We start from the raw sequence: 24736 nt of genomic DNA, 5'->3' as shown, positions 1-24736 counted from the left end.
GCAAATAATATCAGAAAGTCAGTAAATATAATTATTCTTAATTTTAGACTTACAGAAAATTTGTGCTAAGAATCCTGCCAAAATATGCAGTAAAAGAATTCTGAGCAATATGAAATAAAGTATCAGAAATGACAGCTAAATCAGATTGTTTACAAATTCATACATAAATATTGCTAAAAGTCATTATGTAATGTAACTGGCAAACTTTGATTGCCTGCAGTAATATCTGCCATAACTTGAACTACAAGTTTATTCATCTAGAGAACATATTCCAAGCATAACTATCAAGACTTTTTCTTATCCCTTTTACACAATTCCTTGGACATTTAACACAGAATCCTCAATAGTTAAAACTCACGTCAGCTTCAGAGATTAAGAAGACACACAGTGTTCCCTAGTCTGATTCTGAGCCTCTCAAACACCAGGATGAGAGGAAGCAAGATCACAGAATTGTCAAGGAGAAAACAAACAATCTTATAGAATCATAGAATCATTTTGGTTGGAAAAGAACTTAAGATCATTGAGTCAAACTGTAAACCTAACACTGCCAAGCCCACCACTAAACCATGTCCCTAAGCACCACATCTATACATCTTTTGAACACCTCCAGGGATAGTGACTCCACTGCCTCCCTGGGCAGCTCGTTCCAATGACTAACCACTCTTTCAGTAAAGAAATTTTTCCTAATATCCAATCGAAATCTCCCCTGGTGCAACTTGAGGCCATTACCTCTTGTCTTGTCATTACTCAGGAGAAGAGACCAACACCGGCCTCACTACAACTTCCTTTTAGGCAGCTGTAGAGAGCAATAAGGTCTTCTCTCAAGCCCTTTGTTGAAAGCTTCCAATTCTTGAACCAAAGCAGCAGGAAAAATATCTATGCACTTCTAAAGTATACAATTACTACCTTGTCTTAAGAAATTCAGCCAAAGATGACATTTCACATTTTCCAAACCCTAATTCTTTGTAATTTGTTAGTTCTACAAATTTTAACATTATTAGTTAAATCAACAGCAGGGGCTCAGTCTGCAGAGCTGTATCTTTTTCCATGGAGTCCTGCAAATATACACCAATGAAGATGTGCCCATACCTGTACACATGTATAGAATGTGTCAGGAGATAGATATGTAAATCTAAAATACATAGGTTTCTGCAGAGTTTGCTCTCTAATGGAAATTAATGAAAATTATTACAGCTTCTCAGGTAAATCCATACAGAACAGCTGTAAACCCCCCACCATTCTGATGCAAACAAGTCATTCCATCTTACCTATTAATTGCATTTAATATTCAGTTTTGTAAGCTATGTTGTTTAAGAATTTAATTACTTAAGCAACAACTCCCAACTAAAAAAAAAAAAGTCTTAAAATCATTTTTATAAGTGAGTGGATGTTAAAGAGCTTATTGAAGTCCCACTGCAATTAGGTGTCTGAGTCATAAATTTGTTTGCCATAAAGAACAGTGTATGGCCTAATTGCAGGACTGGAGATCTAACATTTTATTCTAGGCTTTGACACGAACTCTTTATATAGCCTTTGGGAAACAAACTCTTCAGATGGATAGACTACGGTATATAAAGTCAGAATAATTGTACTGACTCATAGGACAGCAAATTAAATAATAACTGTAAAACAACTTAAAGACTAATATTAGAATAATAAATAACCACCACACCATATTGCTTTTGAGGAACCTTCAGAAGCTATCTTTGTTCTTGTAGGTGAAACTTTCTGGAAATAATCACCTCACCTTAAATAAAATACTTTAAAGCCAATTCAGTTCTGTGGTTGTTATAGTCAGCTTACACTTTCCAGTTCGGTTTCAAGGTCTAGAAAAAGTCTCAATCAATGCAAGTTGATTCTATGCACTATGATTCTATGATTCTAAGTTGTACCAAAATTGTTTGGTAGGCTTACCCTTGGTACTGTAAGAAACTAGAGGAAATAGTTCTTTTCTAAGCAAAAGTCCAAGAAACAACAACAAATCCCAATGTAACGAAACACTATATATATCTGCTTCCCAACTGTTACTATAAGCACTTTTCAAACAAAGCACCTGAGCACATTATTTCTAGGCAGCTTGCAGTCAAAACCCTCTAAGGGAGAAGAGCTGTGGACAGTACTATTGAATACACATACTCAAAGGCCATCGAGGAAACCTACATTCCTTTGCTGCAACAGAGACAACAGGATGATGCATATAATTTCTGTATGAAGGACACTACAGAACTTTCCAGGTCATTGCCAACCATTTCAGAGAGATATTCTTATCTATAGAGGATTTTCCACATCTAAGATCTCATGAGGGAACTAGAGTAATGATAAGCTCCTTCCATGTGTTGAGCCTGCTTCTGCAAGTCACTGCAGATACAGCCTATCTTCAGCTGTCACTCCCTTAAATGGTCAAACAGCAAGAATACTTGAAAATTCGATGGCCTGACAACATGCCCTATGGGAGAAGAGTTCACTACAGGGAAGCCCTTAAGAAAAATCCCCGATTATCAAGACGTTAGGGAGACCTTTTCTCAGCAAGATCACAGAGCTCCATGAACGTTTAAACTATGTCCAATGACACTATCAGTTCCCCTCAAAGTAAGGCTCTGGCATAGGAAGTTACAGGCAAACAGCACTTTGAGCACTGGGGATGACAACATGGAGCCTATGACAGGAGTAACAGCAGTTCTCATCTGCTGGCATTTCAGATGCTCGAAAGCCTTTGCAAAAAAGAGGTTAGCTTTCATCTTAAACAGGACACCTCTCCATAGTATCTATCATAAAAATTCATATCTAACACTGAAGTCTGTTATCAAGACTGAAAAGACTAAGTGATATGTAACATCTACCTGCTTAGCAGCAGGTTTGCTGTGACCATATCCAAACAATATTTCAATACTTCAGTTCCCTCTCCATGGCAAGCAAAATTCTTGTCTTACACAATCGATCATCAACATCATCTTGTTGAAATTCTGATGTGCTTGCCACATTTAGCAAATTAGAAACACTGGCATTTTCAAATAAGAGTTTTTATTCCTTGGTATAGTTTAAGCAGCAATAATCACAAGTTTGAATTCTATATAAAATGCAAGGCAAGTTTTATCTGACTTCTTCTATAATGACTAATTCTCTTGTTTCTAAAAGCAATAGGAAAATCAGAATGTCCTACAAATCTGAGATTCTCACAGGTGCATCAATTTTACCTAGTTTCTGTCTCTATACTCAGTTCTCATTGAAAGAAGTATAGTTGGCAAGAAAGCTATGAACTGATCATAAGACACAGTATGGTTGCTTAAATACAAGGTTCTCAAAATTTCCAGACACTAAAGCTGAGCACCTCATTTTTCACAAATTGCTGCTACTAGCTGTAGGAATGGCTCAACATCTTGAAAATCAGGCCTCATATTTAAGTATTTAAATTTTATGTCCATAATTGAAAATTATTCTTAATGACTATATTGGTTTTCTGACCTTAAGTATTTTTAAGCCATATGCCATGCTAATATATTAATATTTATTCCAATATAATGAGCATGACTGGATATGTCAAGGTTTCAGTACCGAACAAATGTACAACATATGGAAGATACTGAAATTTAAGATACTACTACCTATCTTTTATTTGTATTTTAAAGTCTTAAAAAAAGACAATTCTTTAAAATTACTGGTTTTTCAGACATAATCACTTATAATTGAACTTTATAATACTTTTAAAACTTTTAATTAAACTCTGATACCCTGCCAAAAACACATTAAACATCAACTGAAAGGAATGCTGACATGTGATTTAAGAGATGCGGGTTCAGTTCCATACCCTGCTACAGACTTCCTGTGCAATTTCTAGCAAGTCCCTTGAACTCTGTACCTTCATTCTCCATCCAAAGAAAACGACAGTTGTCAGCTTTAACCTCTGAACACTTATGGCACATAAACACTTCTGAGGTCTTCCATCCTTAGCAATGGAGGCAACCTGAACATCTCGAAGGATGCATTACCATTTTTTTTGCTTGATCTTCAGAAGAAAAGCATCCTGCATCCCAGCTATTCTCAGCAGTGGGCTATGCAACACCACAAATCTTCAGGTTTTCTTTACAAGTACTGAGAACAGATACGCTAGGGCAGATTCTGCGCCAACATCACGCTTACCAGCAGAAAGAATAAAGCTATTGGATTAGATGTGCCTCAGACCAGGAGCAAGAACACCAGCTCAGGGGACAAAGCCAAGGCTGTTACCTCACTTCAATACCACTGGCTTGAGCAGAAACTGCAAGGGCTCACAATATCTTACAACACGTGCTAGCATTGAGGGATTTCTCCTCCTTGCTTCTCTGTATAAAACTTCTACAAGGTCAAAAAGCCTGCCTATTCTGATGTGTAAATAGGTCCCTTTGCAAATGCAATGAAAAATGAAGACACCTACTAAAAGCAATATAAGCCTCTTACACATCATACAGCAAATCTACAGATTCTAATTTATGTTTAAATAAATTATTATTGTTTAATTTATTACATTGCTGTGTTCAAAGAACTTAACAGTGGCCCTAACATGCATTACCAGTTATCTATCAATATATGATTTGTCACGAGACATTTCTCGACATGCAAACCTTTAGATGAATTACTGTAATATTTTAAAATAGACTGTACTTCTACTGCACAAGGAGGCATTGACAAAGGTGGAGGAGGAGAAGGAAAGTAACCAAACAGATTTGTATCAATTCAGATATATCAAAGTTCATGCCTATAGCTGAAAAATCTTTGAGAAAAAGATATTGTGAATAGAGGATTTCGAAAAGCTGAAGCAGCATTCGGCCCTTCTATAAAGCACAGAGTCTGGGAAGTAATTTAGAAGGACAACAGTAGTTCTAGTTTCTAATAGATTTGGTCAATGCTGATATCTAAAGCTCTAGTTTTTCCTTCTGCCTACAACTGTTGACCTCACCATTCTCCAGTTCACAATTAGGGTTGAGCACATGCCACAGTTTCTTCCACAACTAGAGCACTGCCAAGGTGTCTTTCCCACTAACAAATTCAGATAGAACTTAATCTTTATTTGAATTTCTAGTTCGTTCCTGACATCAAACCACAGAATCACTGGGGCAGGAAGGTACCTCGGGAGGTCTCTAGTCCAATGCCCTGCTCAGGGCAAAGTCAGCCAGGAGATCTCAACTAGCTTGTTCAGGGCCACATAGAGCTGAGTCTCGAAAACCTGTAAGGACAGACCTTCCACAACATCTTTGGGAACTTGTCCTAGAGTTTAAACTTAGCTTAACTTTGCCACAAAATTCAAAACTTACTGGCAGGTAATGGAGGAAGAAGAGACAAGCAGACAACTGAGTTGCGTAAGGCTTGTTTCCATAGAAAATGGGCTGAGAAACAAATGCCAAAGCTAAACAAATAGCTATAAATATTTCTATATGTAGAGAACTGATAATAGTACTTGCAGGACTCAAGACAGACATATATCCCAGAATTCTGAAAGCAAAGTGAATTAACTAGATTTTAGAGAATTAAACATCAAGCATAAGTTAATGACAACCTCAACCTCTTTATCCTTGCTTATTTAAACTTCAGAAAGCAAATTTTTTTAGTGGATATACAAAGTAAAAACTTTGGCTAGCAAAAATAATCAAATGCACATGCATTTTAAAAGGGCCAGAAGCCTATAGTCCTGTAAGGTATTATTTCACTCTTCAAAGTGAACACACTTTTATATTCCTTTAACCAATTTATAATCACTGATAAAAATCCCACTGCAAAACTTACTTAAACTATTCTAATAGGATTTTCTCTAGCTAATTAAAATTATACTTTTACAGTCTTCAAGGACAGGCCTAACAATTAATTCAAAACCTTCTTAGTAGCATCACCTGCTTCCAAAGGATTAGAGTTCAGGAATGATCATGTCATGTTGTCCAGTCAGAACCACACAGAAAGCAACAGTTTCTCCTCCATGTGGAGGTAAGAACCTTCTTACTCCAAGAAGTCAGAGCTGTGAACTTTCAGCACTACCCAGCTCTAGCTTCTGAAAACAGACACAAGCCTGGATCATAAAATTCACCTGTGACAATTTGATTGCCACTATTTCATCTGTAGAATTGAACATCACGTATGGATACGAACTGCATTACCATGGTGGCTTTTATTTATCTACTTTTTGAAGAATTTGACCTTTTGCAACGACTCTACCTTCGGGTCACTAAAACTTAACAAAAAGTAAAATAAAAATAATGGGATTATGAGGCAAATAACCTGGCATAAATTTCTGCTCTCTTATCAGTCCCTGTGTAGAAGCTAAGGCAGGTAGATAGCAGAGTTTGTATGATATTGCGTAGCTTGAAGAGAATCTGTGTGTCTAGTATGAAGCAGAGACTTTGTTGCCCTAGTAACCAAAAAAGAATACAGCTTAGTGTCCTTCAGCTAATAAAAATATCCTACAATGCATATAAGAAAACTTTGCAAAAAATGCTCTGTTGAGACAGGTTTTCCTCACAACAGTACAATTAGGTTACAACTCTAGGTATTTTTCAGAAGACAGAACTATTTTACAGAAACTCTAAGCAAGTGGTCACACTGGTATAGTGAACCAATTTAGATGAAAATAGTACAAGTTCTATCTTTCTCTCTTTTACTTCAGAAGTCGTATTATGATTTCATATCCTTTTGACTACAGTCAAGCTCTCTTTTACCAAAACAAAATTTGTCACTAACAAAGAAAAAAAGACATGAATCCAAAGGCCTCGACTAGTTTCATTTGCAGATGTTCTGAAAGCCTCCACTCCTGCTGAGTTTCTACCAGACCATTTGACTTTAACTTGGCAAAGAAAAATATTCTGCCATGACTTCAGAAAGTTGGTGGCCCTTATTTTACAGAAGTTAGCTAATTACCATAAGCCTGGTTTAAATAATTGGAATGTTTGAATGAACAGAGCACCAAGAAGGTTTTCTTCTCCACAGTTTTCAGGAGTGACCTTCATCTTTAACAACTCAACTTTCTAACTCTAGAAATTTAATTCAAAAAGAGCACATCAGCTAGCTAAATGAAACTGTTCCCATATCTACAGATGAATATACAAAAATAAGAGCTTCCAAAGTCATGTGAGGTATTTTGTTTGGTTGGTTGGGTTTTTTTTGTAATTTTTGGTTAAAAAAAAGTTCTCTTTCCCTGAGTTTTACTAACCCATCTGACAGCCATTTTATTATCTATGAAGACACTCTGTGGCACTCAATCACCATGAAGACCATTTTATCTTGCACACGTGAACCCTATCAGCCATTAGGCCATGCCTGCACCAGCAAGGTTGGACTCTGTCACCACGCAGCCACCCATGCTGCTGCATCTCTGGGGCTTCAGGCACCTGGCTGCTTTGGCTGGTGCCAAAGCTACGTCAGCAGCAGAGCTGGTGCACCAGGGTCAGAGCCCAAGGCTCCCGGCTGTCAGCATCCCTAGGGCACTGGAGCGCCTCTGTGCTGGCATTTTGCCGGTGGCTGTATGCCAGCTGATGGCCTGTGTCACCGAAAGAGACGGTTACTCAGCTGAACTGACAGAAAGGATGGGCTTTGCTAGCTGATAGAAAAAGCAATGTGTGCAAGCATGTGTGAGAGACGAAGGGAGAGAGAAAAAGAACGAAAAACTTCACAACAAGAGGCTACATCTCTTACTGACATATTTTTCCCAGAAAGAAAGAAAACAAACAAGCCAGGCCAAACTAAATAATTTCTTTAAAATGTTGCAAATGCCCACATGGACACCAATTTTAATATTGCTTAAATTAAGTAGGAAACAAACAATGCGGCTTTACATTGATTTAACCAAACTTGATCGGAAAGTAACTTAGTGACAAAATTTTCACATGCAGATAAAGCCTATTTTAAACTATTTTAAATAGAAGATGATGGCAGAACCTGGTGAAATCCACATTTTGTTTTTTGTCCTGGCTCCTTACCCTACCAGCTGGAAGACTGAAAAATCCCTCTGCATATATTTGTGTATATACATACACTTTACCCATCTCTCTGACTAAACTTATTTTTAAAGCAGCAGCATTTAGGTAGGTACCACTTTGTGAAAGACGCTAAACTATAATATACTTTGTTTTATTCTAAGAAACAAAAATATTACCCCAATATTTAAATGTCTGCTTGTCACATTATAGGTACAGAAAGGATGACAATTTGTATACTTAACTCTCAAAAGCAACAGTAATAACAGTAAGAAAATATTTGAGAAACTTGGATTTAAGAAACAGTAAAGGTACCACACACTCTAGCGTCCATTACACCGTCTTCACTGAATCACTAATTGGCAACTAGACTTTCCTGAAAATAGTCCACTAATTATTCTTTGCCCATTAAGTTGTCCTATGCAGAAAGGCCATTTCAACTAATATGAAGGTGTGTGTGTGGGTGTGAAGCCCAGACTGTTCCCAGTCCTTTTAATCTAACCACATTTCTTGCTGACAGACAAAAGTCTTTCAAAGGAAGGTGTTTTGATCGTCTCTGGGAGAAGAATGTAGACTTCAATTACCAGTCCAATTATCCCAGCTAGGAAGGCAATACAATTGCTTAATTTCAGTGTAATAAGGGACTTCCAAGGTGTGCTTCTCAGCTTTCATTGAAGATTGAGCTTCCCATTGTCCCTTGCTGGCAGATGAAGCTGCCATGATGGCAGTCACTATTTCCAAATAAAGATAATCTGGATGAGAATACATTAAGTTTTTTGATTTCACACCTTTAGGCGATTTGTTTACTTTCTTGAATATGATCATCTCAATTTAAAAAAAAAAAAAAAAGGATGCTTTTTTGTATATTTTAGCCAATACACAAACACAGTTTATGAGGGTTCAAACAAGGAAAGAAGCAATACCCTGCAATAATCAGCAAATCATCTTGAATGACCAAATTCTTGAGAATCCATGGGAAGAACACAGGGTAAGCTTCTTTCAAAAATGTATTTTTTTCCCACATTGTGTCTACAAGGTAGCAGTCCTTCCCGGAGACAAAAACTTTGTAATCACAGGTTGTTTCCTCATCGTCTCCACATCAAGTCTAGGGATACACCAATAAACCCTGCAATACATGGTATGCACTTCACCCTACTTCCCTCTTCCTTATGTTCCAGAGCAATCTGGACCTTTTAAATTCAAGTATCCTGACCCTAGCTTTCTGTATATTTTATTTTCCTTTTCGGAACACAGTTATATTGTAAACTTTGTAGGTAAAAATGAATTATGTGGATTTGTTTAATCAAAGAGTTATAAAGGTAGTAAGAGGGAGCAGTCACGAGAAACCATCTTTCCATCATCAGATCACATTACCATGATGCTTATCTTGAGCTTCTTGTGACATAATTCTTAGACCAATAATGGTATTTTGAACATGTCCACTACAGTGAACCCTCAGTCACACTACTAAACATTGTCTGCAAGTGCCAGTCACTTCTTTCCCTTGAGGAAGGGGCTTGCTTTTAGCTAAACATTCACATTATGGGTCCTGTCCATAAACGGTTACAGCTGCCCAGTAGCTGAACTCTTGGCAATTACAAACATAACCGACAGCGCAGATCAAAAAGATGAAAAGAACAGTAGCTCCAGTCCATCAGGAGGCTGTCCAAGGACTGCTTTTGCTCACTATGATTCCTGAGAACCACCCTTGCACGGATGCAGCTCAAGTCCAGCAATCCTCCAATTACATGGTCAGTGCAGAATCTGAGGCACAGGGCCTGGTGGCAGGAGGCTGATTTCCACAATAACTGCAGAATTTTAAGTAAAAACTGGTACTCAGAGTGGTAATAGGAACAGCATTCCTTGCCAACAATTGCTGACAGACTCATCTGATGGGTAGCAAGCATCTGACTTTGGTTGCTATGAAAGCTGGTTACAGAGAGCACTAGAAATAAAAGGGTTGCGAGAGGTTTGGCTAAAAACTGCTAGATGGTAAACAGACTCATCAGAAATTTGGAGCAGCTACATAATAAGACAGTGATCCTTTGGTAAGTAACAGAGGTTACACAATCCCAGATGGAACAACTATAATGCATATAGTGCCAGACGAGAAGCAAGACCATTAGATATCCATTCACACAGTCCAGGCAAAATTATCACCTGATCCATAACGTTATCTTTAAAGGCAGCAGAGGATTCTTCAAACCTAATCACATCAAAACATAGCCACTCATTCATCACATCAGCTAGCTTTTCCACAATTCGAATCAAATTTGGGAATATTTGGATTGAGTGACATTCCAGAATGTGCCCTCATGCCTAAATTTTCTGGAACATCATTGAGGATTAAGGAGCAGAAGGCTATCGATTCTCTCACATGGCCAACATATAACTGGAGAAGCAGATGATATGAAGACAGCCTGCTGAGCATCCACAACTTCTAATGTTGTGGCTGCACACATCCAAAATAGGGGAAACGCAGAAAGGATGCCTATGAAGACTAATTAATTGAGTTTCTTCACGTTTGATATTTAACATTAAAACTCTATGGACTCTCGGCAGGTTATCCTGGTATCATCTGCTTCTCCAGTTTCTTCCTAGGAAAGTCTATCATCCCTCAGACAACTATTTTTATGAGGATAGCCACCCTAAGCAGGTTATACTCCAAATATAATGCTATAATCAGCAATATAACATGTGCACAGAACTTTTTTTTTTTTTTAAGAGAAGGAAGACATCTGAAGTACAAGAATTGTCAAGCCCATGCTGTGGATGATATGATCAAGTCTGTGGTCTATTCAATATTCTATACTAACAAGATCTATACAAAAGTATTCAAAAATTCACTGCTCAAAACACAAGGAATGAAACTGATCTGAAAGAGGAGGAAGAGAGGAAAACATTCTGATGGCAAATATTTCTGGGCCTGAATGTAAAATTGAGGTAGGTAAATATACCGGGAGTCCAGAAGAATTTAGGGAGCCATGTCCAAGAAATTGCTCCACAAAATTTCTGCCTACCCACTTAATCTCTTGAAAGGTCACATCCATCATCTAAAGTTTTTGTCAAAACAAGGTAGCTGTCTGAAGGCCTACAGCCATGCAAGCCCAGCTGAGCCGTATATTGGAACCACAACAAGGTCACACAGCTAAGCTCTCTCGGGATCTATAGATGAGGCATGCAAGCAGCCAAGTTCCTTGAGAGCCCTAATTCACTAAACATTCCCCTGTGAATCTAGTAACACACCAATAGTAAGATACTCAACAAAAACCACAACGGATCTCACTTCCACAGAAAGCCATGGGCATAAAAGCAAGTAGTGCCAAGTATGTTTCTTGCATTTAATGTAGCAGTACAGTGACTACAGCACTGATAAAGGAAGCGAAAGACCGGCACCATACACCCTCTTTAGTCACAGGATTTTCACATCTGCTTTTCCCAGAAGACTACTCTAACCACTAAGCTACAAGTGAGGTTGAGAAAATACTCTTCAATCTTCCTGTTGAAGATGAGAAACTATGAAGGCAAATTCACAAATCCTGAGGGAACAACAGAAAAAGATCAGGTGTACATGCTGAAGATAGACACTAGGGACTGAAACCTAGGGATTTCTCAGGATTGCTTATTCACTTTAGATTAAGAAGTCACTGCAAAAATGCAAAATCAAATCCCATACAGTGAACAGTCACCAGAAGACTCCCCTAGTCCAGGAGACCACAATATTTCAGGAAAAGTCAGCTGTTGCTCCGTGATGACATAGTGGCTTCCATTTTTCTCCCATTCTTTTAGAATTTAAGTATTTTAATCAGTGAGAGGGCCTGTCTCTCAAGAGGAGAGATTCTACATACATAAGGAAATAGTTCAAGTGGTTTGCTGCAACAGGACTACACACCACAGAGCAAAGCAGATTCCTAAAGAATTGATACAGAAAAGAAACACTAAGCAATTTACAAGACCCTTTTCTTATTTATTTTTCAATGAAATGCAAGAGAAGGCTGACATTGAGGGAAAAAAAGCAGCAAGGACCTCCTCCAGTGCACTGCATGTTCAGAAGATCAATGCCAGGATTCCCTGATTTGGTCAGCATCCTGCACACTTTGTACAAAAATGAAACCAACCTTTCCCACACCCAAAGCCCCCACTGTATATTGAGAAAGTTATCTGTTAAAGATCAAACAGATTTAAGTGGTACTACATTGATCCCCTCCACTCCCATTGCTTTTGTCCATGTGGGTGTTGTGTTAGGTTTGGGGAGGGAAGAACTCATTCCAAATTACTGCTTGGATTTCGATGTGGACTGCAGCATTAACCCAGCAGAAGGTGACTCATGCTTCTCTCTTCCAGGCATTGTAGGGAGTAACCTGCATGTCAGCTACTGAGAATCTAACTGCTTCTGAGACTGGCAGAGCAGATGGCTTCTTTAAGCAGTGAGATGGAGAGCCTGTATTTGATCGGAGACTGAGAAGCACTCAGACCAGTTAGATTGGGGGTTTTCGTGGGTGGGGTGGGGGTGGGAATGAAAGGCATCTGATAAAATGCTCCTGAAGAAATAGTTCAAGTTGATAGTCTTCTGCCCTCCAAATTATTTTCAAAAAGAAATTGAATTCCTAAAGTTAAAACAAAAGCCTAAACCACAAAATACCACTGTTTGACTGGTTTTCAGCAGAATTATTACAGCAGAAGAGGGGAAAATTTTGAACCTGAAGATAGGAGATTACTACTAGGAAAACCCTTCACAATGTCAAGTCCTTTTGGCAGTATAAAGTAAACCACAGACTGAAAACACACCTTCTGAAAAACAGCGTACAAAAAGCAGATACAAATAAGGACTGCTGTCATGTAGTTCAAAAAAAAAAAAACAAACCACGTACGTCCAGGATTCTGCATCATGGCCAAGTACAATTAAATACAGAGGTGGGTGAAACAACAACAGATTTTTTTTTTCCCCCACTCACAACTTTTGGAGAAAATGGTATAAAACCCAAACATTTCATATGCATTGTTTTGTTCTCACAAAACCAACAAGCTTCTAAAATTTAAAAATTAAATTGAAAACATGGTACAGAAATTTCAAAAGAGAAACCGTTCTTGAGGAAAGACTTGATTTATGCATTTCTAGATAGGTCTTACAAAGTTCATGGCTTTTTCAAAAGAAAAAAGCATTCCAATTATTTGCACGTTTATAAAAACATTTCAAGTAAGATTTTGCATAGCAGTTAAAAAGATGTTATAGCAATGTGGGAAACTGCAACCAGATCTAATCAGATAAAGTAGGCTGATCAGTCCTGGCTTATCCTCTACACTGTAAAATATATTAGGAGTAAGAGGGCAAACAGTACAAACATTCTCCTACCAAAACGTGATTGTCACAGCAAGTGCACATATAAGCCCAGAGGCGATCTATGCGGCTATTTCTTGAAAGCATCTTTTCTTGCAATTAATCAGAAATCCAGGACCAAAGCTGCTCTTCACAACATTCAGAGCACTTAAGTTCAGCACCCTTATCCAATTCATTTCCAGTTCAAATTAAATTGCAGTCAAGTTGATGCTCACATGGGAATCTCAGATACTATTACTCTGTTAGTTAAGGTGGCTACCTGTTAACCAGAACAAAAATGGGAAATCATCAAACTATTCTATAAAGTAAGAGTTATATTTTATTTTACCCCAAACCACTACCCTAAGCTATTATGTTCTAATTTTTTAAAATGCTTTAATGTCTGCCTACCCCGACTTTTTGCAGAAGATAATAGCAATATTTTAAAAGTCATTAAAGCTCCATCTACATGACAAGCGATGTTTCAAAACAAGCTAATCAACTCTAAAAATACTTACTCCTTTTTTCGTCCTTCACCTGATCTTTCACCTAGTCTAGGCCTAATCAAGACAAGAATTAAAATATTGCCACCATTGCATTTTTAAAGAGTCAGCACCAACTAATCGAGCTAGCCCCATGACAGTAATGTTGAGAAAGGATAACATGCTCATATCACACCTTTAATTCTCTTGTCTAGACTAGGATTTAAGACAACACAGCTGCTAAAATGCAACCCACTGACAAAGAAAGTGTTCGAGTTGCATGCATCATTGTAAACTGTACCTAGACTACACTGTTTGCCTTAGTGCAGCGAAAACTGAATACTAGTCCTGTATCGGAAACCTCTGGAAAAAAAAAATAACCAAAAACCCTGACCAGCAGGAAGCTAACGAAAAAGAGAACATGAAGCAGATAGCTATAGTTCTTGTTACTTAATCACGTAAATCTTTGTACAAGTCACTACATGCCAGGGTAATTTAACATTGCATCCCCAATTGCTTCCCTATTCTCTCTCAAAACGTTATTATCACATACCACCTACACAATTTACAAGGAGGAAAAAGGAAAAAAAAAATGTTTGAGCAATATTTCAGAAATGAAGTAATCAGTACCCCTAGCTTTGTTCTTAGGTGCAAAAATTTAAAAAACCGACACTGAATTATTAAGGGGAAAACTAGAAAAAAGAATGGATTTACTGATTTTTGGGAGAGCTACCCACTCAGACATTTCAAATTTTCATCTAAAAAAACTTCCAATTGCCAAAGAATGTCTATTTCTGAAATTTCAGTCAAAAAAGTATACCTGCTAACATAAGAGTTTTAACTAAACATACTGTTACCCAGAATGTTTTATGTATGACCAAACAACAAAATTTGTTTCTATCCACATACTATCCAACTAAAGAGTAGAGAATTGTGTTATTTTGAAAGAAAAGATGAAAGTTACTGCCAACTGTGTTGGCTATAAAAAACACTATTTAAAGAATTATTGTCCTCTAGGCAAAACAAAAATTCAAAGGCAAAACAGAAATTCTAATGAGCAATGATTTTTTTAATAAAATTTTCCAAATATTCATTGCAAAAATCTGTGTCAAAACAGCTTAATGAAGAGCAAGATAGAAACATTCAATCCCAAGCATTAATGCTATACTACTGCACTGAACTACAAAAATCATTAAACTATTAAAGTCACTATTATATTTGGTCTTTAATACATTAAAAAGCATTTTTACAACACAGACACAATCAAGCAACACTGCACAACTGAAAACAAGTTTAAGAAGTCTTGACACATACTGTTCTACTACTTGACAATTGTAGCTATCCATATTTATTCACACATCTCTACAACAACATGAGCTACAGCAGCAATTAAGACCTGAAAAGAGAAGACGAAGCTAAGTGATACATCATAAAAAAGATATGCTATACTCTAAACTAGCACAATCTAAACTAAACATGCATACAAAAGGAGCTTGCCTACCTGGCCTTTTCAATAAGTCCAAAGAACACCTAAAAAGCAGGAGGGGATAAAAAGATTTATTTTCAGTGCCCACATACAGAAACTATCATGTCACTTTACCTTACAAAGTAAAATAAATAAATCTTGGAAAGGAATACCTATACAATTAGGTGGGAGGGTGTGGAAGCAGTCAAAAAAACCACATTAGAAGACTCTGGCTATAAGCATCGTCTCAAAATTTTCATGGTTTCCACAGAAAGTAACTCAAAGTAGCATGAATATTTCAAGCTATCAAGAAAGCCAGGGGGGAGGGAAACAGAATCAAGAGAACTCTGCAAGTATGAAATTTAATTCAAAATCTTCTACACAAAAACATTAAAGGTAATGTGTTCCAAGCATGCATGAGCACCTTGAAATATCCAAGTTTAAGACTAAGCCAAGCAACTTTAAAATAATCTTCTATAGCTTAAAATTGCACACTGTCAGAGACATTTTTTAGAGGATTGTCTAGGTATGAATTCCCCAGCTAAATCAAGACACCTATAATTTTGTCTGACAGAATTAGTTCATTAATTTAAAATTAAAACAAAGGTGGATTCACAAAAATAAAAATCTAAACTCTATAGAGCCATAAAGAAGTATTGTAAAGTTATGTTAAAAGCATAAGAGCACAAAAAGAAACTAAAAATATGTGTATAAAACATAATAAAATTTACAGTAATGTCCTGTATCCTGCAAACTTGTACTTTTTCTATTACAGACACTTTTTAGGGGACAGTCTATGTATCAGTTCTCCAATAAGACACAAGAGATGGCCATACAGCTGACGGTTGTGATGTTATACGCAGGGTCAATTTGATACAACTGACTACTTGTGTTTACCGCTTCTTTCTCTCTCTACAGATGCTTAAAATATTTGCATTTTCTTGTAAATCAACAAGGTTCTTGCCTGAGAAACAGCTATCCACAGGTGTCCCTTAAAAAAAAAAAAAAGGTAAAAAAAAAAAAAGGCCAGTATAGCTCTTCTGCTCTACTTAGAATCATAGAATCATAGAACAGTTTCAGTTGGAAGAGACCTTCAAGATCATCGAGTCCAACCTTTGTCCTAGCTCTACCGACACCACTGAACCATGTCCCTAAGTACAATATCTACCCATTTCTTAAACACCTCCAGAGATGGTGACTCCACCACCTCCCTGGGCAGCCTGTTCCAATGCCTGACCACTCTTTCAGTAAAGAAATTCTTCCTAATATCCAGCCTGAACCTCCCCTGGTACAGCTTAAGGCCATTTCCCCTTGTTCTATCGCTTGTTACTGACCAACCCCCACCTTGCTACAACCTCCTTTCAGGTAGTTGTAGCGAGCAAAAAGGTCTCCTCTCAGCCTTCTCTTCTCCAGGCTAAACAGCCCTGGATCCCTCAGCCATTCCTCATATGAGACATGCTCCAAATCGTTTACTAGCTTGGTACTTGGTAGCCCACCTCCGTACCCTCTCCAGCACCTCAATGTCCTTCTTGGAGAGAGGGGCCCAAAACCACACACAGTACTCGAGGTGTGGCCTCACCAAAGCCAAGTACAGGGACATGATCACCTCCCTGCTCCTGCTGACAACACTACTCCTGATACAAGCCAGGATGCCATTGGCCTTCTTGGCCACCTGGGCCCACTGCTGGCTCACGTTCAGCCAGCTGTCAATCAACATTCACAGGTCTCTCTCTGCCTGGCAGCTCTCCAGCCACTCCTCCCCATCTTAAATATTTTAACACAATGGCCGATATGTGCACCATGTCAGAATTCCATCCAGGTTCCTACTTTTCCTCAGAAATATGCAGAAGTGTCCAATGGGATTTAAAAATCTATTAATCTGTCCTAAATTTCATCTGATGGGTGCACAAGAGTGGCTGGCAGCTTGGACAGGCATCCTACAGAGAACAAGGGCCATGCTTATTACCTGCCCTGCCTTTTTCACATTAGGATGACTAATCAATCCACTACATTGAGATTATTGCAAGAAAAAGAACTCTTGCTAAAAAAGACTTGAGGATTTCAGTCTGTTTTTATTTTACCACCTCTACACAGCTAGCATCTATGAAAGTCCCGAGACGTTTGTCAAACTTTTGCATACAGTACTTCAGAAGGAACAGGATTATCCAAGTTTCACTGCCACTGAACACTTAGGTATTTCTTCCTGGAAGGCTGGAGCCATGTTTGTGGCTGAATGTGTGGTAGCAGTGTTTATGAAGAATTCTCTAAATAGTTCTCAAAATTAGAAAAATATTTTCTTAAAATAAAGATGAGAAAGACATAGAATTTCAGAAAATGGGTAAATTCAACCTTGCTTAAAAGAGGCCGTATGGTCTTTGAATAAAAACCACACCTAGATTTCACAGTACTTGGAAAGCAGTATCTTCAAACCAGGCATTTGAGCAATTTATAATTCCAAGTATAGTTTTTCAGACTTATTCACCATTAAGTCACTAAATACATCAATTATCACTGACTCTAGATGCTGATTTCACAATTAATAAATTTCAATAATTACATCTCTTGTATGTTTTAAATTACCACACAGAATCCCTAGACTGGGAGGCAGACTTCCATCCTGATGATAAACACCACAAAGAACATTCTCAACTCAGAGACTTATTTCTGTGATATTTCATAGCAACATACCTTTATCTTTAGTCTACATTTTCAGCTAATCTAAATTAATAAATTTTCTGGTCTTTGCTTTCTAGAGAAAAAGTAATGAAAAGTTTTGTACACTATTTTAAATCAATTATTTCTCAAAAATACTATTTAAGTAGAATCTGTTAGTCTCCAAAACATGAACATACCAGTCCTTCTTTAAAGTACTGGTCAGACATCTAGAGAAACTATAGCAAGTGAAGAAATCTGAATTAACTTTGAGCTTTTTTATTTCTGTGCTTTATTTTTCCACTTGAATAGAAATAATACTACTTCTCTATTTCATGGGGCTCTACTAAATATATATATTAAAGCCTGTAGGACAGATTGAGAAATTACATTATTGAGGACTAAATAAACACCTAGAATATACACCCAACAAGCTTTAAACATACCTTCATGGGAGAAAAACATTGGCAAAGTCATATCCAAAATTAAAATTCAGTATATGGTAAATATCAGCAGATTCTCTTCAGAGAGCTTTCTAATCACACAAAAGACAAACACAAAAGTGTTAGAAGTTACTTAACTCCTTTTTTCACAAAAAAAAAAAATTACACTGCTTAATCTGCATACTCACTACTTATTTATAAACTCTGACATCTAACTGGCGTGTACCACTTCCAATCAGTTTGATTTGACAGCTTCTGTTCTTCCTTCACTGCAGACCTTCACTGGCATGGGCCCACTCATTCAGTTTAGCCTTGCTCTCACCAAGAAAAGGTTTCTCCAGAAAACAGCTCATCCTGAAACTACAGCAAGTTCTGTCTGCAGCAAAAACAGACAGTTCTTTGCCACCAAGCTTGCAAATCCATTTTGGAAGGAAAGAAGGTCCCAGAGTTGCAGCACCTACAAATGCACAGGTAACGTATTTTCTGTAATATCTCACCAGGAGGCCGTAAAGAAGTTGATTCCCTTTACCCTTCTTGTATACAGAAAGTAAGAAGTACTCTTCAGAGCTACCACATAAAAAAATTATACTTATGTACATTCCGTCTTCCCAACAGTACAAACCCTCAGCATTTGCAAGAATCAGAAGAAACAAAGCTTAATGGACATATTTGGCACAAGTGGGATCCAGAAAGTACTACTACGTGACTTAAACGCTAAAATCATGGGGTTGGAACAATGCATTTCAGATAAGCAGTCAATTGTACAGTGAATAGCAGCTCCCAAACTGTTTACTTTGCTATCATCATCAGTGATAACAGCTTCAAACAAGCAGGGAGGTGCTCTCAAGTTCCTAGACCAACCTTTGGTCTCATCCTGCAAGACTCACCACCCTACATTAGGGCACAATGCCACTGTCCTCCTACCTTCTGATCACACTCCTTATCTAGCAAAACAAGGCATCCACGGCTTCGCCCACCTAGGGCACATCCCCTTTCATTAGTTTCGTGAGCCACAGGTACTGACACTAAAGCCCAGGCTGCAGATAAGGAGGGCTAGTTGTAGGCACTGCAAGAACTGCTGATTGCAGAAGCGATTGCTTTGTACAACACAAGCTACAGCCAAGCCACTCCTTGGGTAAAAACTATTGTAAGAAGCAGCATCTGGAGGAGGAAAAACGGCAGCTGTGATTTTCTACTGCCGCGATCCTTCATCCAACACTGGCAGCACTCTGCGCGGTGGGAAACTGTCCCAGAGTACAGAAAAACCTTCTAAAACCTTTCCCTTCTCCTCAACCTGTGCCTAGGCAGAGCTGCCGGGGGTGCACCCATCCACTCAGAACTGACTGAAGGGCTTGCTTACTGAAGGTAAAGCACCTTGACTCATTCTTAGAAAGGTCTAGACAAAACCATTTTATTTACTTCAAGAAGAAGAATATGGTTTACATTTAAACCATTTCCCAGGAAAGAACTTTAATTACTTGTTTAAAACCTATGGAGGCATCCTCCACTCTTGATAAAGCTGTGCACCACGACTGAAAGGGATGTAAGGCTCCCACACTACACAGTACATAAAGAAGCTTGACTTTGTAGTTTTGCCATTAGGAAACTTCTCTGCAAACTGTGAGACCTGGATTTCAGTCCTAAGTCTATTTATGCATTTTTAAATATTAAATAGCCATTTAATGGGAACAGAAACTATATTGGCAAGAGCGAGCTCAATCTCTTCCAACCACTAAGCTTCAGAGTTAAGTAAAGGTCCACTTGTCTCCTTTCTTTCACCCATGAACATGTCATTCATTCCTATAAAGTGAAGGACTCCCTTAGCTTAGGTTTGCCCTGGTATGTGGTGGTTAGACCAGGGAAGCAGAAGACTCAAGTGTGCATCTGAACCTGAAGAGGGAATTTCACCGGGCTTTTCTACTCCTTGAGAGAGTAATTAAAATTGCTCTCTAATTATGTAATAACACAGGGATTCTTTAATTAAAAAAAAAATAGCAAGGACAACATGTAAAATGCAGAGATACCTACCAATTTGAGACTTGGTCAATTGGTTTTCAGGTACAATGAAAGTCCAGAGATTTTTAGATCATGGCTTTGTATCAATATAAGCATATGGTTGTCATTTTCAGGTGCATCTCATGCAAAATCCCTAAGCAAACAGGACTCTCAATATGGATTAAAGGCATCTGTGCAACTGTAAATTATAATTTAGAAGTCCTTGTACAGATACATATTTTATCTGTACATATGCATTCTTCCAGTTTAACTGGCAAAAAGGATGCAAGCTTAAGTCAACAGCACATTAGGTCTTACACTGCTTGTGAAATTAAGACAAGTTCTAAAACATAACAACAATAAACCCCACAATTATAAGGTAAGTTGACAAGGAAAGATCTGATACCCTTGCTGAAGTAACATCTTGTTAAAATTCCAAGTCAACAGCACAGCCCTTTCAAATATAACTCAAAATTTTCAGGAGTTGCTAACATTTTCAGAATTTCAGATGCTTTTAGATTACTCTGCATAAGTGAAATCTAGGAGTAAAACATTGCTCGTACATCTTTCACAAAGTACCTAACCAAATGCCAAAAGCTGAAGTCTTGCAGTAAAAGAGATGGCAGAAGAAAAATAAGAGCAGCATTTAGACTCACTCTCAGTAGTGCTGAGTCAATACAACTATGGAAGTACAAGTTGCTTTCTATTCTGCTTCACCTATCTACAGCTTGTCAGCTGGGGTCTCAATGCAGATGCTCCATTGCAAGATACAATGCAAGCTGCAAAAGCCACGGCTAGGCATTCAGAGACTGCCACATTTAGTCTCCTGATTAAATGCAGGAAAACCAAAAGCATTTATTAATGAATAACATCTACCCTAACTCCATAAAGAAAAAATGTTCTTCTATAAGGTACGTGCAAGTAATAAGGATCACAAGGATAAGGAAAATGCATTTCCCATAATAAATTCAAAATAACTTCATTGCATTGGTCTTTAAAAATATCCAGTGAAAAAGTTAGGACACAAATTAAGAAACATGTACTATGAGAAAGTTGTAAGTCTCTAAAAATATCAGTGCTTTGTCTCCTCCCTCCCCTTTCCCCTACTCACCCTCCTCCCCAATTTCAACACATCTTCCCCAGGCCTTGGTCTGGAATGGTAGTTTCTGTGAACAGACCATAGCCGACCATATGATTAGCCATTATCACCTTTTATGCTCCACTCTACATTCAGATGCAAATCCAACAGCTGTGGTCCAACCAAGTTATTTACAAGGGTTTCCCTTTCAGATGTCCAAGCCAAAGCTACAACCAGTTCTGCGACATAATTACAACCTCTCTCCACGGGCAATAACAGATCTCTGTCTGCGATGATCTGGCCAGCGGCATTTTCTCATCCACGCTATGGTTCAAACGGTTGCTATGATTTCAAATGGTGTATCTACCCCTATTTTTAGTGTGACTGGCTGCATTTCAGCTGCTGACATCTAACTGATTGACGCATATCTAAACAACGTAGTGGTTATAAAAACAAACTGGCAGTATGCACCGGTGTTTCACCATTGTGGATTCACTCTTAACAGAGTGGCTGGCAAGGCAACTGTGTGAAATTTAAGAGAAACACTGGCATACATAAGGCCTAGTGCTCACAGCTGTCATCTCTTTACCAAGAAAGGCACTTTTAAGAACAGTGGGAAGTTCACGGAAGACCTATGCAGGTATCCAAAAAGACAGATCTCTGCCTGCCTTTGAAGACTTGTGCGCTGCACGAAAACACACAAGCGCTTCCCTGACAAATCAACTACAGCACGTCCACTAAGAAAGTGCACTCGAGGACCCATCCGATCCCGATGTTCGGGGAACTGCTTTTCCACCCCCGGTTACAGCCGTGGCACTGACCGCCGCCCGCCAGCCCGTGGGCAGGCCGTATTTCTGTGGTCTGCCATATTTCACGCAGGAGCACCCCAAACTTAACGCATCGTAAAAGCAAACGATGCGGGAGGGGGGGGGGGGGCAGGGCGAGCAGCGGAAGCGGCTGGAGCCCCCTGCTCCCGCTCCGCCACCCCCGCGGCTGGCGGCCGGCACCCGCCCACAGGCAGCCCGGGGCTGCAGGCGAGGCACCGGCGGGGGCGGGCGGGGGGGTCCTGCCGCCCAGGGGCGCCACTAGGGAAGGCGGGAGGGAAGCAGCTGGGGAAAGACAGCCGCGGGGCAGGCACCTGAGCGGGCAGCGGGCAGGGCGTGGGCAGCCCCCGGGCCGGAGATCCGGGAGCTGCGGGGCGGCCCAGCGCGGGGGGAAGAGGGAGCGGAAAGGAGGGACGGGGGGCCCGCAGGCCCCGGCGGGCCGGGCCGCAGGTGGGCGTCGGGCGCGGCCGTCGGAGGAGCGGCCGCCGGGCAAGTCACCTCTTGACGCGGATGATCTGGTCGCGCATGGGTCGGATGTCCTGGAAGCTCTGCTGGTTGACCAGGCTGTAGACGAGGATGAAGCCCTGCCCGTTCTTGATGTAGAGGTCCCGCATGGAGGCGAACTGCTCGGTGCCCGCCGTATCCAGGATCTCCAGGACGGAGGGGGAGGCGTCCACCTCGATCTCCTTGCGGTAGAAGTCCTCGATGGTGGGGTCGTACTTCTCGATGAAGGTGCCGGTCACGAACTGCACCGTGAGCGCCGACTTCCCCACCCCGCCCGAGCCCAGCACCACCACCTTGTACTCGCGCATCCTCCCGCCGCCGCCAGCGCGGACCGCCCGCCCGACCCGCACCTGCCGACGGCCCCTCCTCACCCCCCCGCCATGGGCCGCCCCGCCCCGCCCTGCCCTGCCCTGCCCTGCCTTGCTCTGCCCTGCCCGCCGCCGCCCCCGCTCCGCTCGCCCGGCGGATGCTCCCGGCCGCGGCGGCTCCCGGGCGGCGCTGCCGGCGGCGGGGCCGCGCTCACGGGCTGCGGCGCGGCTGAGGTGGGGCGCCGGCCCCGCCCCCTCCTTCCCCTGTCGCCACGGCAACAGCCAACCGGCCGGCGCGCGGAGGGGCGCTGAGGAGGAAGAAAGAGCGGGGAGGAGGGCGGGCGACGCCTCGTCACGTGGCGCCTCCCCGCGTCCCCCCTCCTCCCCCGCCGGAGGGCGCCGGCCAACCGGCGGGCGCGGCTGCCGCACGTGACGCCAGCGGCAGCAGCGACTCGGCGGGTCGAGGCGGCGGCCGCCCGTCTCCTCCCGTCCCTCGCCCGGCGCTGTCGCCGTGGAGACAGCGGCCCGCCCCCGCCCCCAACCCGCTCTTCGGGCCAGCTCCGCGAGACGCTCTCGCCCGAGGGCCAACCAGCGGCCGTGCAGCGGTCACGCGCCGGGCGGGATGAGCCAATGGGAGCTCGGGCCGGGGACGACAGGGGTTGGGCGGGAGCTGGGCGGCCCCGCGCGGCCCCGCGCGGCCCCGCGGCCGGAAGTGGCTGTCGGGGGCCGGCGGCGGCGGCGGCGGCGGGGCCGAGGGGCCGAGGCTGGGGGCCGGGGCAGCCCTGAGGGGGCGGGGGTGGCGGCGCGCTTGGCCCGGGCCCCGGGAGCGGCCTGTAGCCCAGGGGGAGCTCGCGTCGTACCAGGAGGTGCGCGGGCGGTTGGGTGAGGCGACGGCGGCGGCCCCTGCCCTGCCCCCTGTCCCGGTAGGTGGGCGGGCGGGCGGGCGGGAGGGAGAGGCCTTTCTGAGCCACCCGAGGGGAAATGCCCTGCAGGCTCCCCAGTTCCGCTTCCCTGTGTGCTGGGGGAGGGGGCTCAGGCGTGGTAAGTTCTTGCTGTTTTAAACCTGGCAGTTCTCCGGAGGCTGCAGGTGTCTCGAGGGACCCGAGGCCACCGCGTTAATCCCGCTCGTGTAAACGAAAGTAGATGGGGCTCATAAAATCTAACGCACCGAGCCGGTGAGCGTTGCGTTTGAATGCACCGTGATCGTCATGCTGGTGTGTGTTCGGAAGGGATGCCATTAGGTGTTTGTTACTAATGCGTGCCCTTCTCATCCCCTTCTGACAGAGGGAGGGCCAGGAAAGATGGTGGTACAGGTTGAGAAATACTCCATCAAAACAGTAATGAAAATGAAGGTGATTGATGAGATGACATTAACAATTTCTCACGGGAGCAGTATTGCTCCGGAAGGATGCTCACATTTGTATGCTTGTCTTTCTACTGTGACACAGACTCGTTAATCCTTCATCTTTTTTCTCAGACACCACTGGTTGGAATGATTTGATATGGGGACAAAAGACTATTTCCATTAGAGGCTTAAGGTTCAGCCAGAGCCATTTGTCTGCTCTTCAGATACTTTCCGAAAGCTGTCAGAAAAGTAGCTTGCTCCTTGGGTTGCATTTGTTATTGTGCTGTTCTTCCTTTTGCATCGTCACATCTTCATTTTAAGTAAGGCCTAAGGTGTCAGCCTGCTTTTCCAGGCAAGTCCAGTTCTGCTTCCTTGTTGACTTGTTTTCA

General features: G+C 41.3%; 1 protein-coding gene across 3 annotated transcripts in view; it reads right to left on the bottom strand.

Moving 5' to 3' along the window:
- The window catches only part of RAP2A (RAP2A, member of RAS oncogene family), a 29299-nt gene extending 6148 nt beyond the window's left edge, over window positions 1-23151 (bottom strand). Inside the window, exons 1-2 of one of the 3 annotated variants that reach the window (XM_086482043.1) lie at window positions 23114-23151; window positions 22689-23003 (exon numbers count right to left, since the gene is read on the bottom strand). In XM_086482043.1, coding sequence (XP_086338169.1) covers window positions 22689-23002 — 314 coding nt within the window. In that variant the 5' untranslated portion in view covers window position 23003; window positions 23114-23151. Of the gene's footprint in view, window positions 1-22688; window positions 23004-23113 lie in introns of those variants that run through there. The other 2 variants (XM_086482041.1, XM_086482042.1) reach the window with 2 other exon arrangements.
- Between the last annotated feature and the right edge of the window lie 1585 nt (window positions 23152-24736).

This window comes from Leptosomus discolor, chromosome 1 (assembly GCF_034619465.1).
Source record: "Leptosomus discolor isolate bLepDis1 chromosome 1, bLepDis1.hap2, whole genome shotgun sequence".
Taxonomy (NCBI): Eukaryota; Metazoa; Chordata; class Aves; order Leptosomiformes; family Leptosomidae; genus Leptosomus; species Leptosomus discolor.
The sequence above is the reverse complement of the archived record's forward strand: the minus strand, read 5'-3'. Positions and strand labels throughout refer to the sequence as shown.